At 44.5% G+C, this 18,683-nt stretch overlaps 2 protein-coding genes across 3 annotated transcripts; one reads left to right on the forward strand and one right to left on the reverse strand.

Moving 5' to 3' along the window:
- Positions 1–318: 318 nt before the first annotated feature.
- Positions 319–6,930, forward strand: LOC146520852 (transmembrane protein 106B-like). Its single transcript, XM_085155666.1, has 8 exons — positions 319–714; positions 1,784–1,978; positions 2,265–2,328; positions 2,394–2,547; positions 2,632–2,772; positions 5,130–5,173; positions 5,488–5,541; positions 5,973–6,930. Exons 2-8 carry the CDS (start codon positions 1,786–1,788, stop codon positions 6,091–6,093), a joined length of 771 nt encoding a protein of 256 aa, XP_085011792.1. The 5' UTR covers positions 319–714; positions 1,784–1,785; the 3' UTR covers positions 6,094–6,930.
- A 3,037-nt stretch (positions 6,931–9,967) lies between these two features.
- Positions 9,968–17,582, reverse strand: LOC146520853 (uncharacterized). Of its 2 annotated transcripts, XM_085155679.1 has the most exons (5): positions 16,730–17,582; positions 12,798–12,936; positions 12,154–12,220; positions 10,398–10,474; positions 9,968–10,251 (listed from the first exon to the last, which is right to left on the reverse strand). In XM_085155679.1, exons 2-5 carry the CDS (start codon positions 12,870–12,872, stop codon positions 10,225–10,227), a joined length of 246 nt encoding a protein of 81 aa, XP_085011805.1. In that variant the 5' UTR covers positions 12,873–12,936; positions 16,730–17,582; the 3' UTR covers positions 9,968–10,224. The 2 variants fall into 2 exon arrangements, with proteins under 2 accessions (XP_085011805.1, XP_085011804.1); XM_085155678.1 differs by lacking the exon at positions 16,730–17,582 and having other exon boundaries at positions 12,798–13,156.
- Positions 17,583–18,683: the final 1,101 nt, after the last annotated feature.

The following is an 18,683-nucleotide window of genomic DNA, read 5'->3' on the forward strand; positions in this document are numbered from 1 at the left end:
GATAGACCACTGACCAACCACAGTGGGTACCCACTGTGGGCAAGCGTGGGCCAGGAAACGTGTGTGTGAAGAAAATGAAGCCACAGAACATGTTTTCATCACAGTGAACTCAACAACTGAATCAGACCATGTTTACTGACAGAGTCAAAGGTTTTAACAGGATCTGTTTGCGTGATTTACACATTATTAACAAATTAAAGATGAGAGGACACACAGATCCCTTCAGCTTTGTCAGGAAAGGCAAACCTGTGGCAACCCGATCTGAATAAGGGAGCAACCGAAACCCTTTAGAAAGTTTATTTACTGCGCTCAAAGCCACATTTACAGGAAACCAGCTGAAGTGAGCGACCCCAGTTCTGCCAAAGCCAGAATCGCACATTTATTATGACCCAGTGATCACAGGAAGTTTAACTAACAGGGACTAACGTCAGGCTGACGAAGAGCACTTCCTCTCACAGATTCAGCGAATGAAAACACAGGAAGTGACCTGTGGGTCATATTCCGGACTGCGGTCACGCAGGAACTTCCCAGCTTCTGGGATAAAAAAAGAGGAAGCCGGGATAACAGCTACGTAACGAGCGCAGCCAGCTGCTACAGGAAGTGTTTACGTGCGGGTCAGCGGCGTCATCGACCATTAGCCAGCCGAGGCTCAGGTGCAGCAGGAATGAGCACACAGACACGGGCTGCTCCGTAACAGAGACCCACGGCGGCCAGGTACGTGCCGAGCCCGGTGCTGCCACGGGCAGGGGGGGAGACACTGGGCTGCTGTTTGTGTGCTCCGCTTATGTTATGTAGCACAGGCGTGTCGTCCACACTCCGAGTTTAAGGATGCACGTTTTCACGGACGGTTAGAGACACGCGTGCAAACCTGTCACAGCAACGTTTTAATGAACGCATTTAAACACGTCTGTGTCAGCCTGAGGACACGGCGCTGCAATCCTTTATTCACGAGCGAAAACTACTAATGACGCAGTCACACGTCCACGTGACCCACTCTGACTCACGTGACCCACTCTGACTCACGTGACCCACTCTGACTCACGTGACCCACTCTGATCCACGTGACCCACTCTGATTCACGTGACCCACTCTGACTCACGTGATCCACTCTGATTCACGTGATCTACTCTGACCCACGTGACCCACTCTGACTCACGTGACCCACTCTCACATCTTTTATCAGGCCTGAGCCTTCCGGGCACATCCACATCACTGTCCATCTTCCACAACATGAATATTTTTTTCCTTATAATTCAGAAAATGATTTGAAACTGTTGGATTTCAGCTACTACAGGAGTGTCAGAGATGAGGACTGTTTTTCCCATCGCTCCTGATTTGTTCTGGAAAATCTGCCAGCTGTACCCAACGCACCCACAGGGGTGTCGAACTCCAGGCCTCGAGGGCCGGTGTCCTGCAGGTTTTAGATCTCACCCTGGGTCAACACGCCTGAATCACATGATTAGTTTATTACCAGGTCTCTGGAGAACTTCAGGACATGTTGAGGAGGTCATTTAGCCTTTAAATCAGCTGTGTTGGATCAAGGACACATCTAGAACCTGCAGGACAGCGGCCCTCGAGGCCTGGAGCTGGACACCTGTGCTCTACATGAACAAAAGAGAAATCTAAATCACATCTCGTCGTCCTGCTGTAGTGCACATCTGGGGCCAATAAACAGTCGTTTATGTTTCTGAAGCATTCTTTGTTTACAGCATGTTTTCACACCTGCCTAAACTTTTGCACAGTACTGTGTGTGTGTGTGTTTTGTAATCTTTTGTTTCTTCAGGTATGGGAGCTGCTCCAAGCCAGTGTGAGGATGTCTCCAAGGACTGTCTCCAGCCCAGCGGGGCGGGACAGGAAGATGACAACCAGCCTATCAGTGAGAAGGACAGCATCAAGAGGACCAGCTGGAGCAGGAGATGCAGCTCAGCAGACACCGTCCACTGTCCCACCTGTCAGGGCACCGGGCGCATACCCAGAGGTAGTGGACCAACACACACACATGTGTGGTTTGATATCCTCGTGGGGACCTCCCATTGACACAGCCGCCTTTATTTTAGCGCTGGGTGATGAAGCTGATGTTAACTTCACTTGTGAAGCTGACAGTTGGGCTGCAGCCTTCCCCACTGTCACAGGGTGAGAAGCCCCCAGTGGGGTCAGCGGTGTGCCACAGGCTGACACAGTCATGGTTTGCTTTGATGACCCAACAACGTCACATCTGCCCCACTTTCTTCTCTAATCTAAGAACCTTGTTCCAACTGTTGCAGGTCAGGAGAGCAAGCTGGTTGCTGTCATTCCCTGCACTGACCAGAGGCTGAGGCCCAGACACACGTAAGACTGCTGCTGATGCTGGTTGTGTTGTGCATTTCTGTTTCTCATGTTTCGTCCTCCCTCAGGAAGCTGTATGTTGCCTTGTCTGTTGGGCTGTGCCTCCTGGTCAGCGTCCTGGTGTTGTTCTTCCTGTTTCCACGCTCCGTGATTCTGTCTCCAGTAGCCGTCAGTTCCTCCTCTGTTTACTTCACTCACGACGGCGTGCAGATTAACATCACGGTGAGGAGAGATGACGGGCTGTGATGATGGAGCAGTCGGGCTGTGGAGGGAAGGACGCGATGATTTCTCTGCTTTCTTTTGTAGAACGTGCTGAACATCACTAATAACAACTTTGCAGCGGTGCAGGCCTACAACCTGACGGTGCAGGCGCTCAACTTTGGCACGGTGCTGGGAACGGTGTCCATTAAGAACGTCGCGTCTGTCAAACCTCTGTCCGTGAAGACGGTGAGATGTGATGCAGTCACCACAGCCGTGAGAGAAAGGAGCGCACACCTGTAGCAGATAAATAAGAGCGTGTTTGTATTCGGCTGTGGCATTAGCTCAGCAGCTTTTATATTTGAATGAAATGTTCAAATAGGGCTGCTCAATTAATCGAATTTTAATCTCGATTACGATCTGGGCTTTCAACGATCATTAAAAATGACTGAGCCGATTATTAGCCCCTCCCTCGTGCTTTACTCTCGCGCTGCTCCGTGTGGCGAATCGAGCGCACCTCTCTGCATTTCGAACACGTGTCACAACAATTAAGAGCAGCGGTCTCCAACCTTTTTTGCTCCACGGACCGGTTTATGCCCGACAATATTTTCACGGACCGGCCTTTAAGGTGTCGCAGATAAATACAACAAAATAAAACTAGTACTGGTACTGAAAAAAAGAAGATTTATTCATAACACACGTGAAAGACCCAGGAAAACCAAGTAAACGATAAAAACGATAACAAAATAACGCTGAAAACCGATAAAAACCCTGAAAACTAAACATTTCACACCTGAGCCTCAACTCTCACGGCCCGGTACCAAACGACTCACGGACCGGTACCGGTCCGAGGCCCGGGGGTTGGAGACCGCTGATTAAGAGGAGCCGAGGGAAGCTCGGAAAGCTCAGCAGAAGTTATTTGGAGAGGAGAGTGACTGCTGTTGGTTGAAAAGAGGTAAAAATACTTGAGTGGTGTGGAAACATTATGGGTTCAGAGTCAGACGTGGATCAAGTAGACACAGTGTGTAAACTTTGCTACAGTGTCGTAGCTGCACCACAGAGCAACACTGCAAAGTTCACTAAACACAGATGTTTACATTTTTCATTTATTTCTTATGTTGCAAACATTTGCACTGTTATCAGTATTTGCACTATTTTATATTATTTTTTAAAGTCATTATTCAACACATTGTTATTGTTAAATAAATATCGTCAAATAATCGAGATCTCAGTGAAAATAATCGTGATTATCATTTTTGCCATAATCGAGCAGCCCTGTGTTCAAATTGGTTTTTATGTGTTGCTGAGTGTTGTTCCATTGATACCTGCTGTGTGAGGAGGTCTAAGCTTTGGGATGTCTGAGTCTTTTTCCCGTTGAGCAGGACTGTTTTCATCTGTTTGGAGTTTGTTTAGTTCTTCCAGATCACCATGTAAACAGACGGAGGGGCACAGCGGGATGTTGTGGTCGAGGGTTTGCGATGTTTTGGTAGTTTTTTTTCTTTCCAGAAGTTGTGCGTTGGTGGAGAGACCAGGATGTGTTAATGTGCTCATCAGTGATGTGTGCAGAGTCAGTCAGTCCTGTGCTGTGTGAGGACTGTAGTATTTTAAGTTGTTGGTGTTGTTAGTGCAGACTCTATTCTTGGACTGTCTGTGTGGATGTTGAAGTCTTTTTGCTGTTTGTTGATTGGAGTATTCGTGTATTCAGAGTGTTTTTGGTGACTTTGCAGTTTTATTGATGCTGTCCTGCAGTGATGTTGTGCCAGCTGAGTGTTGTTGATACTTTGCTTTGGTGGAGTGTTTGAGTTGGTTATACTGGAGAAACTGTTTCCTGTCAATGAGCTGTTGAAATGATTGTGATGAAACGTGCGACGCAGGCGTGCGACGCAGGCGTGCGACGCAGGCGTGCGACGCAGGCGTGCGACGCAGGCGTGCGACGCAGGCGTGCGACGCAGGCGTGCGACGTGTTAAGTCCATATGGGTGTTTGAGTTTTAGTGTTTTCTTCCTTGTGTAGCAGCTCTGTGAGTTTGTTAGATTAACGTGTTTGTTACAACTGCTGCTTTTGGTTTGTCGTAGAGTTTCGATCCGTCGGATGAACGACGGCCCAGAGCCGTATGTTTCCAGTGTTTTCAGGACAAATGTCCAGTTTAGATGGTCAGAGGCTTTTTCTGCATCCAGTGAGAGGTTAGTTGTTATGGTTACTGTGGTGAGACAGATGTATGAGGCTGAAAAGTCTATTTGAAGGATGTTTGCCTTTAATGAATCCTGCTGAGTGAGAGATAACGATTGAATGCAGGCTGTCAGAGCACTGCTGATGTTTGGGTGTCTGTAACTGCAGCAGTGAACTTTGTTTGTTTTCAGCTGTATTTATGTGACGTCCATCGAACCAGAACAGATTTTCACATGTCCCAGTCACCGGCTTTATTTGGTTTGTTCATGAAACAAAAATGAACATGTAAATATTTCACTTGTCCAGAGCGCCGTTTCCTCACTGATGGATCTGATTTCTGTTATTTTTGTGCTTTTTAAAGGAAGATTACTGTTGTTGAGACTTTGTTCTACAAGTATCACAGTAAGTGAGGATGACTCCGCATCTCTTTCTTCGCAGTACTCCTTCATGATACCCATCCAGCTGACTGACCCTGATTTGAGGTGAGCGGGACGAATTTATGGTCAGAGCGGTTACTGCGGGGTCAGAGGTCACTGAATCTGTTCTAATGCATTTGCTGTCTAACAGCAGATGTGACACAAAGTATCCAAGTCTGAGTCTTTCTCTGTAGACATATATCTGATGTGTATTCGTTACATTTTCCACAGCTAATGTAGAAAGCTGGTGAACACTGTTCAAAGTATTGTTTGCATCCAGCTCTGCTGTGTTACGCTCTCATTCAGCAGCTGCTGCTCAGTTTGTCCCGCTGGTTTCTGTTTGTGAATCTTCTCCTGTTTCTGCTGTCCTCCCTCTGCAGTAACTACTGTAAGAAAGAGTCGCTGCCTGTCCATATTCTATATGTGAACCTACAGTAAGTATGACATCCTCCTGTTTTTGTTTCAGCTCGTATCTTCTTCAGTTTGTGCAGAAAACACAATAAAGAAGTTTTAAAGTTAGATGTTAACAAGCTTGTATTAACAGTGTGGTTTAGTCGGTCTTTGCTGTTTTAATTGGTTTTCACATTATTTGAAATCTGAACCTCACAGCTGAGGTATGAACATGACTGTAGCCAGCAGTGATTACCTGAATGTACAACAGCAGCCAGATCAGATGGTCCTGAAGGAGCAGTGAGTCTGCTTTGGTCTTCATGAGTGTTTGCTGGTACTTGTGTGTGGGCCATCCTTCTTCTCCGCTCCCAGCAGGGAGTCGGTGAGGGAGAAGTGTCTTCAAACTCGGGCTGACGCACAGCTGTGGAGGTCTGCAGTTTCCAGCTTGTTGATTTTCGTGGTGATGTCTGTGCAGGATATCGCTGACGGTCTTCTGCCTGGCCCGCTATGAGCAGCTGTCCCTGGAGACGTACGAGTACATCGACTGTGGAGCAAACAACACCGTACCACACAGCATGCAAGCCGCATCGCCCTGATGGAGGCACAGATAACAAAGGCTGTGCACGTGTCTGTGAAGTAGAGGAATGTGCTTTGTAATATTTAGAGCAGGACGCCGTCTCGGCTGGATGTTGAATGACTGCAAAATCAGTGTGAAGGTTTTGGATTAAACTGCCTGGGCTGGAGAGGAAGGTGAAGCAGTGCTGTGGGCCAAACCACTGAACTAAGGTTCACATGGTCTCACTGTGACGAGCTGCAAGTCACGTGGTAACCATGTGACCCTGATCACTGTGGTCAGTCCATTAAACTGACCCAGCACCTACAGGATGGCACCCAGTGTGGTCCAGCATGTGCTGCCCCCTCTGTAAGCTGGAGTCCTATAAATCATTAGATGATCTTCATCATGCTCAGTATTTGTCTTTTTGAGCTTATTCACCAAACTGCAAAAGACGTGAGCAAGTATTCTCCACTTGATCGTCTCTGTTTGAACGTCGCTGTTCAGTAATTGTACCTTCATCACTTTGCTCTTCCTCTCCTTAGCCAAGTTCTGTTTACACACAAACACATCTGTTCTTCAGGGTTTTTGGGTTTTCTGTATATTTTCTGCCTGCTCTTTATTTCTTGTGTTTATTACACTGAAGTGGACGTGTGAGGCTTTGGAGCTGTTTTTAAAGAGATCTTTAAGAAACTTTATGCAGCAAAATACCTTTGCAGGTCTCACAGTGTTAAAATGAATTGGCTTAACATGTAAGTGCAGCTCCACAGTAACACCATGTTCTGGTTTTTGGTGCATTGATGAAATGACGCGGTTCCTGTAAAGCTTCCTGACAGACATTTCCTCTCCACAAGTCCAATAAAGCTACGTGCCTGTTTGAGTCCTGTGTTTGGTGAATGAATGCAGGGGGGGAAACAAAGCCAACTGCAACAATGCATGAAGCACCGCAGCATTGTGGCTTTGAAACCGTCAAATCAGCTCCTGCTAGTTGAAGTTTGTTAGTCAGCCCAGTGTTTCCAGTCCTGTGTCAAACAGACCGCTCCACTGCTGTGAGATGGTGAGAGGCTGCAGACGTACAGACAGTCTGGACTAAAGTGTCCGTACAGATACTCGTGTTAACCAAAGTGAGAAAGTACAGGCTCTGAAAAGTAGGGATGGGTATCGTTTAGGTTTTATCTGATACCAGTACCAAACCGGTACTTTTGAAACGGTGCCGGTGCTTAAACAATGGAAAAAACACAAACTTTGTCCAAAAACCTCTCATGTTTAACTGTTTTCCACTTTTTCTTTGGTCATTTTAGCCTTTTTGTCCAGGGTGAAGGGAGTATCTGCCATCAAACAAGAAGACAGCCGCATGTAGCTATGATGATGTTTGCTAGTTCACCTTACATGCATTAATGTAATAACGTGGTTAGCCTACTCAACGTAAATTACACACGAACAACATTAAGCTACTCACGCAGAGAAGAACGGCTGCTGCTGCATCATCATCCTCATCATTTCTGCTACACTGGCAGGGCTAGGGGCCAGGACTCTCCTCTTCGGGTTCTTGGGGGATGTTGCTAACTCCGGGTCGATAACAGGCACCACACCCGCAGTAGATGTGCTCGGTGTGAGGTCTCGCAGCAAGCTATCAAATACGGCGCATTTCTCTGCTTTTAAAAAAACGCTATGTGTCACCAGGTGTTTCATCAGATTTGAGGTGTTACCTCCTTTGACAGCATCACAGTATCAGCTTAAAGCACTTGTTGCAGCTGCTGAGTTTGCATCTTTTGCTGTGAAGTACAGCCAGACTTTGACCGCTTTGCCTTGGGCATTTTTAATCTGTAGCTCTGCTCTAAAAGAACGTACGTACCTGGACCCGCCTACTATCCTCGGAAACGTAAATGATTGGCTAGAATCTAAAGTGTATCACAGCTCAGGAAATAAAGCACCGAAATGTGCGCTGCTTTTCGGTCTGGTTACTACCGTTTATGTCAGGACCGGATACCGGTACCCATCCCTACTGAAAAGTACTCAGAGTAACTCCTTGACTGTTTAATGAACCTTGTGCTATATTAATGTAATAAAATAATATTTGTAGATGGGAATAAAAACTTTATTTCTACTTGTGCTCAGCTTGAATCAGTCAAATGGAGCATGAGCAGAAAGGAATCATTCAGATCTGTTTTCTACTGCGTCCACTGTAGAGGTGACTTTAAACAGGGAGATGAGCACAGTCAGGGTTCAGCAAGTGGGGAACATTAAAGTCAGATGCTGTGACTGATTGTGAATCACGACTCAGTCGTCTCTATCGAGAGCTTCAGCGATCAGCTGATCGAGGCTACTGCTGCTCACGGCTCTGTGGATGTAAAGAATTGAATTCAACAAGTCAGCTGATGTTTTATGAATTGTCTGGGCTGATTTCTGTCCTCTACACTGACAGTATACTGTTAAACTGTCTTATATTAGACACTATACAGCTGGTGTGAAGGTGAATGAATCTCAGCATCATCAGCTAAAAATCCAGAGCATTCCCAACATGTAACATACTGACGATTTGTCACATAGTGTCGGTATGTTACGTGTTGTAATAATCATGTTAATCTCTGCTACACTCGATGTAACGTAACTCTGACCATGAGCACAGCAGCCGCTGAGCAGCAGTCCAGCACAGTTTACTTTAAACTAACCTGTTTATCATGCAGCCTCTAAACAACACTGAGACAAACTGCAAACAAACAGTTGTTGTGTTTGCTGATGGTTGTTAAACTGATAGAAGTCCATCCATCCATCCATCCATTCGCTTCCGCTTATCAGGGTCGTGGGGGGCGCTGGAGTCTATCCCAGCTGTCATAGGGCGAGAGGCGGGGTACACCCTGGACAGGTCGCCAGTCTGTCGCAGGGCCAACACACAGGGACAGACAACCATTCACACTCTCATTCACTCGCACATTCACACCTAATGGCAATTTGGATTTTCCAATTAACCTATCCCCACAAGCTGCATGTCTTTGGACGGTGGGAGGAAGCCGGAGTACCCGGAGGGAACCCACGCAAACACGGGGAGAACATGCAAACTCCACACAGAAAGACCCCGGCCTGATGTTGGAATTGAACTCAGGACCTTCTTGCTATGCGGCAACAGTGCTAACCACCGTGCCACCGTGCTGCCTCCCTGATAGAAGTCACTTAAAAAAAATAATAAAATGGATCAGTATTTTTTAAGTGATAGAAGTCACTTAAAAAATACTGATCCATTCATGTTCACTCCTGGCAGATGCTGAAGTACTGCAACTGCAGTTTACAACCTGCAGTCATGCTGCTGCTGTGCAAATAAAAACGGTGGCCCACTTTAATCCCAGACTGTTTCACACAGTTTTGCCTCTTTCATCTAATTTTGTGACATCCTCTGGTGATTAATGCATGAACAGCACGGCCTTTCACGTGTTGCTGTTGACGTTTGAAGGTGTGATGAAATAACTCCCCTTAAAATCAAAAGCATGTCTGCTCTGTAAATGTAAGGAGTGGAAAGTACAGATATTTCTTTGATAACGTAGGGAGTAAAAGTAAAACGTTGTCAGGAACAAAATACTTGAGTAAAGTACAGATACCTGAAATTTCTACTTAAGCACAGTAAGTATTTGTTACGCCCCCTGCTGGATAGAAGGCGGAACTGGAAAATCTGGGAAGGACTGGAGACACGAGAGAGAGTCGGCACAGAAAAGGCTAAACGAAGAGCAAAGTTTACACAGGAAGGCAGCTTCTTAATAATAATATAACTTAATAATAATATGGCTATACGTGCATCTGTGTTTCATGCCTTACATTTCTCTCTCCTCCCTTTGCAAAGCACACAGTAGCCCTGTGCCAGTGCTGTTTGAATAAATCTGGCTTGACTGTCACTGTGATGATAGTAACAATCACCCTGATTTTTGTGTTCAGTGTGTTACACATGCATTGTCAGACACCTGTTTGTGTGTTTGAGCATGTGAGAGAGACCAAGCACTGAAGCTTCATAAGAGTTTTGCTGCCTTCGCTGCTCAGTGTGAATATGTGTCACACTGTCTGAGGGTCCTTCTGTAACTCCAGTAACAGACACATGGACGGAGTCATGTTCATTTATTATCTGATAGATGCAGAAACAGCTGCTTCCACACATGCTGCAACAGTCATGAGAGAGCTGAGGCTGTCCTCACCACTGCTGGGTGTACTGCAGAGACTGGAAGAGAAATGGATAATAGATCAATATTTGTAATAGATGGGCCGTTACTAAGACGACTGATCCTGATAAACGTAATGAAAATGAGTCATTGCCAGTCTACAATCACAGGCCAAGCCTCATCACAGGAAGTCAATGATACCTACCGAGAACCTGTTGGGAATCTTGGGGTTGTGATGGTCATCCATCTTCAGGTCACCTTCACAGTGATGCTGACTTCCGGCTACAAACAGCACATGGAAATGTTACCTCTCATCCCATTAGGCTGCCCCTCCCTAAGCCTTTGAAGAAAAGGTTTATTTGAAGAAACTCTTCAAATAAACCATTCCTCTGCAGATGATCTGTTAGCTGTTTGACAACTACTCTTTCAAGGATGTTTGATATAAAGGAAGGTTGGAGATTGGCCTATAATTAGCTAAGACTGCTGGGTCTAGAGATGGCTTTTGAGTAAAGGTTTAACTACAGCCAGCTTGAAGGCCTGTGGTACATATCTGATTATTAGAGATAGGTTGATCATATATAAGATCGAAGAATTAATCAATGGCAGGACTTCTTTGAGCAGTTTTGTAGGAATGGGGTCTAAAAGACACGTTGATGGTTTGGAGGAAGTAATTATTGAAGTTAACTCAGAAAGATCGATTGGAGAAAAAGAGTCTAACTTAACATCAATGGTACTAAGAGTAGCTGTAGATAATATTACATCTGTGGGATGATTATTGGTAATTTTTTCTCTAATGATAAAAATTTTATTTGTGAAGAAGTTCATGAAGTCATCACTAGTTAACGTTAAAGGGATGTTTGGCTCAAAAGAGCTCTGACTTTTTGTCAGCCTGGCTACAGTGCTGAAGAGAAACCTGGGGTTGTTCTTATTTTCTTCAATCAGTGATGAGTAGTAAGCTGTTCTGGCTTTGTGGAGGGCTTTCTTATAAAGCAACAAACTATTTCTCCAGGCTAAATGATGATCCTCTAAATTTGTGACACGCCATTTCCTCTCCAGATTACGAGTCATCTGCTTTAGGGTACGTGTTTGAGAATTATACCACGGGGTCAGGTACTTCTGATTAGAGACCTTAGTTTTCACTGGAGCTACAGTATCCAGAGTCGTACGTAGTGAGGAGGTGAAATTATTAACAAGATAATCGACCTCTGTTGGGGTAGCGTTCAGATAGCTGCTCTGCTCTGTGTTGGTACAGGGCATTGACGATGATAACAGTGGCTGGATTATATTCTTAAACTTAGTTACAGCGCTTTCAGAAAGACGTCTACTGTGATAACCTCTACTCTCCACTGCTGCGTAATCAATTATTGTAAATGTAAATGTTATCAGGAAATGATCAGACAGGAGAGGGTTTTCAGGAAACACTGTTAAATGTTCAGTTTCTATGCCATATGTTAAAACAAGATCTAGAGTGTGATTAAAGTGGTGGGTGGGTTCTTTTACATTTTGAGAGAAACCAATTGAGTCGAATAACTGTCGTGGTTCTGGGTCATGTGACCCAGCTTTTGAGGTTATGGTGTTTTTTTCTGTGTTATGTTCTAGTTTTCTATTAGTTAGTAATTAAACTTGGTTATGGCTGCTATGTTTAGTTTTATTTCTGTCTCTGTGTTGTCTCGTCAAAGTCTCGTCTCACCTTCCTGTTTACATGTTTTTCTCCCTGTGTTTTGTTCCATGAGCAATAAATCAGACACAAACTCAGAGTAAGGATTCGGCTTAGAGATGATAACAAATAAAACTGTTTTTTCAGTTTTCCAGCTTGGCTGACAAGGCTAAGCATCAGGCTTTCAAATGAATGTTTGGGTGATCAATAAGTGGCAGTAGATAATATAGAGGATCGCTGCCCCACCCCACCAACCCCCCGAGCTGTACCTCGAGGATCGTGATAGTTAAAAGCCTGCTCCTACCTCGTTGTTCTTGTGTTGCATTTGATTTGGTTGCATTGGTGTCAGAACAGCTTCTCATGTGCACCAACTGTAAAGAGAAAGATGGACACAACAGCCAACTCTGAACTCATCTGCAGTTTAAAGAACACGTCACGGTTTGAGGAAAGTCTGCCTTCAGTGCTCAGATGATCAGAACAATGTGTTACAGGGAGGGTAATGGATGAGCCAGAGAGTTGAAGTTCTTTAACTTCCAACTGAAAGTGTGATAGCTCCTGACTTGAAGCCTCGACAAACTTGGATTGGCATGGATCAGTCAGCAGGACAAAGTATTACAAGCACTGAAACTTAATGAAAGACCTGTTGTGGTGAAAGACATGCAGTTAGTGGGTTTAGGTCCACTGGTGATTGTAAATTGTGGGTGTGAATGGTCGTCTGTGCCTCTCACTCTGTGCTGGGAAAGGCTGCAGCCTCCTGTGACCTGATATAAGTGGACGAGGATGGATGGTTTGTGACAGGATCTAATTACAGTTTCCCGAGTAAATACAATCTGGAGATGTTGCCAATAAAAAATGTTCAGATTCTGGTTACACTTGATGTCATTTCATATTTAAAAACACGGAAAGTTTCATAAGTGAACATTTATGTATGGTTAGCTGCTTGCTCACCGGCTGCTTGTCTCGGGCCATCCTGCGGTCCAGAGCAGCATGCCGTCGCCTGGCCTCCCAGTGCATCGCTGACATCTCGAGTGAGTCTGGGCTACGGTGGACACTGTAACCCTTTGTGGTGTGCCTGCACTGAAGGTCACTTTGGGGAGTACACAAAAAGAGAACTGGGGTAAATGTAGAGACGAAGGAGTGAAGTTTGGAGGACATGGGAAGTTCAGTTGCCATGGAAACCCGTTCCCTTATCATCTTCATTTATGCATGATGCTACATGACATCAAAGCCAGGATGCAGATTGGAAATAGAGAGACGGTCAGTGTCAGGAGCAGAACATCTGAAGCCTCTACACCTCGTGGATGGAGCGAGGAGAGAGCTGAGTCTGCTGCTCATCTGAACCCATCTGTGCACTCACACCTCACCACCCTCTCATGACCACATCTCATCTGCTTCCTCTGATCCACAAAGACACAGTGAAGCTCCATCTGTCCTCCTCCATCAGCACAATCAAGCACCGTCACGTCTGCAGTGCTTTTCTTCAACGACTCTCTCTGGTACTTTCACGGTTTCTCTTCAGCTTTAGCCCTTAGTTACTACAGCTCTCACCTTTGTTACGGATAACGAGCATCACTACACTTTTCCATTCCTCAGACATCCTTTCACACACCAAGATTAGAGCTGGGCGATATGGCCTTAAATTCATTCAGGTCTAGGGTTGCCAACCGTCCCTTAAAAAACGGAATCGTCCCGTATTTAGAAACAAAAGTACACGTCCCGTATTGAGCTAATAAGGGACGCACTTTGTCCCGTAATACAGTGAGAATCAAAAGTAGTCTATAAGTTTTAATGTAATTAACGCTTTGTTTGAAACCATAATTCCCAGCCCCGCCCCTGCTTTGTGACCAATGAGCTGACAGCACACTTATGACAATTCGAGTATGACAATTCAGATTACCGCTCATCTCATTGGTTGAGGAAAGGTCGCTTGCGGAGAAAATACCGGAAGACAACAGATGACCACAACAAAAAGCATGGCCAACAGGGAAATAAACGCCGACACTGCGGTGCAAGTCTCAGACGACAGTACACCTGAAGCTGGGCAAACACTGTGCGATTTTCAAACTGCACGATTGGCTCGCATGGGTTATAAGTTCGTAGGTCACGATGCAGGGTCTCACACTATACCGCCCGATGCTCTGATGCGACCTGAGTCACACTGTGCCTCCATAAAATGAAGGTTATAACAGAAAATCTGTCGCTCGCTCTCCCTCTCTGTCTTTCACTCACACAGACACACACCGCCATCAACATTGCTAAATTACTAATGACAAACATGATCAGGCAGCTGTGATTGAGCAGCAATGTAAATCCAACTATTTTCACGGTTGTTGTGGTCGTGATAATTTGGTGATGCCACATCGAAAAGGCTCGGATGAGCTTTCCAAAGTTCTACAAGTTGTGCCTCCATCGCTTGTGTCCAGATCACACGCTGCACAGCCGTGCTGCTCCGTCTTTTTCACCGACGTTTACGTGTTTGCGCGTGAGCAGTGTGAGCGGCTGCGGTGACACCCTCACGAGCGATTGATGATCGGGAGCTGGTCGTGAGGTGTTAATCGCTTCTCGTTACCCCACGTATACTACACTATGCACGATGAAGGCCAAAATCGGGCCGATCACGACTCAAAAATCGGCTCAAAATGGGCCAAAAATCGCACAGTGTGAGCCAGGCATTAGACCAGCAATGTTTGTGCCTCTCAGAGAAAGAAAAAAAGGCTGCAAAAGTGCAGGGAAGAATGGGAAAAGGAAAACACCTGGCTGGAAAAGTTCACGATAACACCTATAAAGCGCACTGCACTGTGTGCCGGCGCACTTTTTCCATAGGCATGCTTCTAATGGTGGGCACATGAAGAACATGAGGGGCGTGAAAGCTCGGGGAACCCTTAACCAATTTTTGTCTACCAGGCCACGGCAGAACCAGATATGGTAAACACTGGTTTGTTTGTTTTTAAACCCTCTGGTTAAGGTTAAAATGGGCATGTGCAGTGAATATCAGCGCTATGTGGCCAGAAGTGTGATAATATAATTTATTTTGTGTAATAAACAACTGCAAGGATAGATGATTACAACAAATAGATGAGTAATACATAAAAGTAATACATAGATGAATAATGATGATGAGTTATGATGCGTAATCATGGGAACAAGTGGGTTTACAAACGGGAGCAAAAGCTGAAATAATGCCTCTGCTGAAGCCAATTGCACTAAATGCACTAAATGTAAACTGTTACAAGAATATTTTTCTTTCTATTGTTTTCTATTAATTTATATAATTTTAAGTTAAGCAGGACAGAGTTCTTTTAAAGAAAGATTTACTTTTATTATCAAAAGTTAAGCATGACAGGCTTCTGTTTAAGAAAGAGACCTGTTTTATTGTGTTAATGTTGTCATTTTGAGCTAAAAATAAATGGCTAAATGATTTTTGTTTCCCATGTGTTGATATCACAAAGAATACGCATCTACTTAAATCAAATTCAAGTCAAATGGTTAAAAAAAATAATTTCACACACAAAAAAAGAGCTAAAAAATTCACCACACTGGGAAGGGTGAAGACAACTGGGTCGCCCGGCCCTGGCCACGAGGTGTCCCTTATTTATTTCTCAGGGAGTTGGCAACGCTATTCAGGTCCCAAAGTCAAACGAACACTAAGAGTTAAAAACTGTCTAAATTCTTTCATCTTTAATTAAATCATCAGCGTTGCTGCTTTACCAGCTGTAACAATTAAGTTTAACATCCATGAAAACAGGATTTATTAAATTTAACGGAGTTAGAAGTTAACAGGAAGTTAGCTCGCTAGCTTCCACCTAAACATGTTGTGCTACGTGATTGCTAGCGACACAGCTATGTTAGCATAACATTAGCACAGTGATGAACGCTAACTTTTTTTCACTCGATAAAAGTTAACGTGAAGGATTCTGGTGGTCAGGGACAAATGCAATCACAGCAGGATGCTGTAAACGGGCCAAACTTCAGTCAGGAGAACAACTGAGATCATTCATCCACAATACGAGGTTAGTCATTAATATACTGCAACAACATGGGAACAGAGCAGCTGCAGAGAATTCAACATTAATGAATCAATGTTACTGAAGTGGAGGAAGCGCAGTTTTTGGCTTTCCCCATATTTCAAAAGTGCTTCATCTCTTTGCTATGACTGTCGCCATAATTTTCAGATGATAATGGTTGTAGCCGCTGCGATGCTTTCGACCAAAACAGCTGCAGCTTGATGACATCATCAACATGCGCTATCGCGATAGAGCGATATAGTCAAAATCCTATCGTTGGCCAAATTTATATCGTTTCAATCGTATATCGTTTCTATCGCCCACCCCTACCAAGATTGTGTCAACAAGCATGGAAGTCCACTTCTTGACACCTGCACAGGTATGTCTCTTTATCATCCTCACACTCTCTCATTTTCACGATTCAAAGTGACTCGAGCAGCATGTGCTGCTGCTGGGGAGGATTGGATTACAAACACTGTGCTTTATCTCACAGCAGCTACATGATACAGCACCCAACCACTGCCACCAGCTACTCTGATTACTGTGCTGTCTCACCTGCTCTCAGCCCTGCACGCTTCAAACGAACACATTTAAATGATGCCACACATCTTGAATACTGATTCACACTGTCAGAGTTTGAAGCTATGGAAAACATCATGTTACACACATATGACACAGAGATTCAGACTCTGTGTAATGACAAAGGCAACCCAGATTTGGGATCATGTTTCCACACTCTTAATGAATGAAGACGTGATTAATTTGAACTGTTTTCTTCTGGATTCCTGGACTTTCAGCTGTTAAAGATTACGTGTGAATAAATATCAGCACAGACAGTCGCTGTGGTCTTAATGAGCAAATGAGAGTTTTACTCACCTGACTTGTCCTCAGGAGACAAAGAAGCTGTACCGGCTGAGCACTGCTGAGTGTCAGTGTCACTCTGACCTCGATAAGGAGAGCCTCCAGGCAACACAACGCTGGGCTGCTTTGTTACAGAGGAACAGATTGGCAGGCGAGTGTGGGTAAATCTGCTGCCTCCATGGTTCACTAACGATGGTCCCACCCTGACATGGCTGTGTGCTGTTGAGCTTCTGTGTTCATTTTAAATACACCAACTTTCACTGAAGGTCTTAAAAGATGCAAGTTTAGACCTGGATAAGAAGAAGTCCTTGTTAGGTGAGGCTGGGGGTCACAGACCTTTGAACTCTGCTGCATATGTGACAAAACATTAAATGTAGCAGACAGGAAGTGAAGAAAGTCAGTCAGGAGGTTTGTTACAGAAGAGTTAAAGGTAAATGTGGACGGGCTCAGGTGTTGTTCAGGGGAATCATTGACAAAACATTTCACTCATGTATTCTCTCAATCTAAGACCGAGTGCTTGTAGAGATCTCACCGTTTGAAATACCTTTGCAACATGTAAGAACTAACCTGCAAGCTGAAGTTCTGCAGTGACCATGGATGTGAGCCACGAAGTGATTTGACTGCATCGAAAAGTGCTGATGATTAAAATGTGGCATTAAAAGAAAAGAGAAGTGAGTGCTTAAACTAACAAGCATGCTTAGAGGACACTGAGGCACAGAAAGGACCGGTCTGAGGGAAGCACATCGCCACCACGCTCGTGTGGGAACACTGAATGTGTGATTGGAAACGAGCATTTCCAATCAGAGAGAGAGCCAGCGGACAGCGTGGTGGCCTGGATCCAGAATGAACTCTGGAAGGTTTCTGCACCAATTCTTCATATTTTTACTTTCACGTGTTAATCTTTCTATGCAAGTTGGATGTTTTATATTAAACGGTTAGCTAAAAAAAAAAAGATACATAACTAAGATGTTATTGTGGGCCTAAACTAAAAATGAAAGTGGAACTTGGCAACCAACAGAACCCTGACCCTGGTTATTTTATACCCTGAAAACAAGTGAATCTCCATTGTTAGAAGACCAGCTGAGTCATGTGGTTGGCAGGACGCTCTCCTGGCAGTCGTGAACAGAAACGTCATCTCCCAGCTGCTCTGAAGGACAGAATCAGAGGAGAGATCAACATCAAAGCCTGTGAGAATATAGGTTAATAGGGAATTGGTCATTTGTTTGTGGGATTTAAGTCCCCATTGAGTATAAAGCCGGGCTTGGACATCCATAAAATCACTTGTGTGGGCTTTTGTGTGGTGTTTTCAGATTTTAAAATGATTTTAGAACGGAAGTATGACTTCTAGACTGTCAGGACGCTGAAGAACCTGAGGGTTTTATTAAACATGGACATGTCTATAATGGGCCTTTAAAATTGTAGTAGTGCACTTAGAGAAAACCTGTCAGGTGATGATGTTTTGTGCTTTGATGAGCTAATAATCGGCTCTCTTTTTCTCAGTTTTGTTCTAAGCAGGCCTGCACGATTGAATTAACAGTGCTGTGAAACATTTTCGGGAGAACAAACATAAGGTGAGCTGTTCCAGATTATAATGGGCTGAGGAAAAGCCGACCTGTGGGAACTGATGAGCGTTTGAGTTGATGTTTAAAAGGATTGTCAATCCAGTTAAAGATTATAAAGAACTTTCTTCTAAAAAATAAAACAAATGAATGAGCTCATGTTGCTGAGGGTGGAGAATCTGATTATTTGCGTGGGAGTCCGGCAAGAGATGCAAGGCAAAATGCCAAATGCTAAAGGGGAGAAAATGTTTGATATTACTCAGGTTACCATTAACCAAAGCAGGCCACTGTAGAAGTCGATTACATTTTTATAGAGGAAAACAGTTAGAACCAAAGCAAAATTTAGGAATTATATAGGGGATTGGTAGAGTTCTTACACTGAAAATACAGTTAGGGGATAACAAACACTG

Source organism: Neolamprologus multifasciatus, chromosome 4 (genome assembly GCF_963576455.1).
Source record: "Neolamprologus multifasciatus chromosome 4, fNeoMul1.2, whole genome shotgun sequence".
In the NCBI taxonomy this organism is placed as follows: Eukaryota; Metazoa; Chordata; class Actinopteri; order Cichliformes; family Cichlidae; genus Neolamprologus; species Neolamprologus multifasciatus.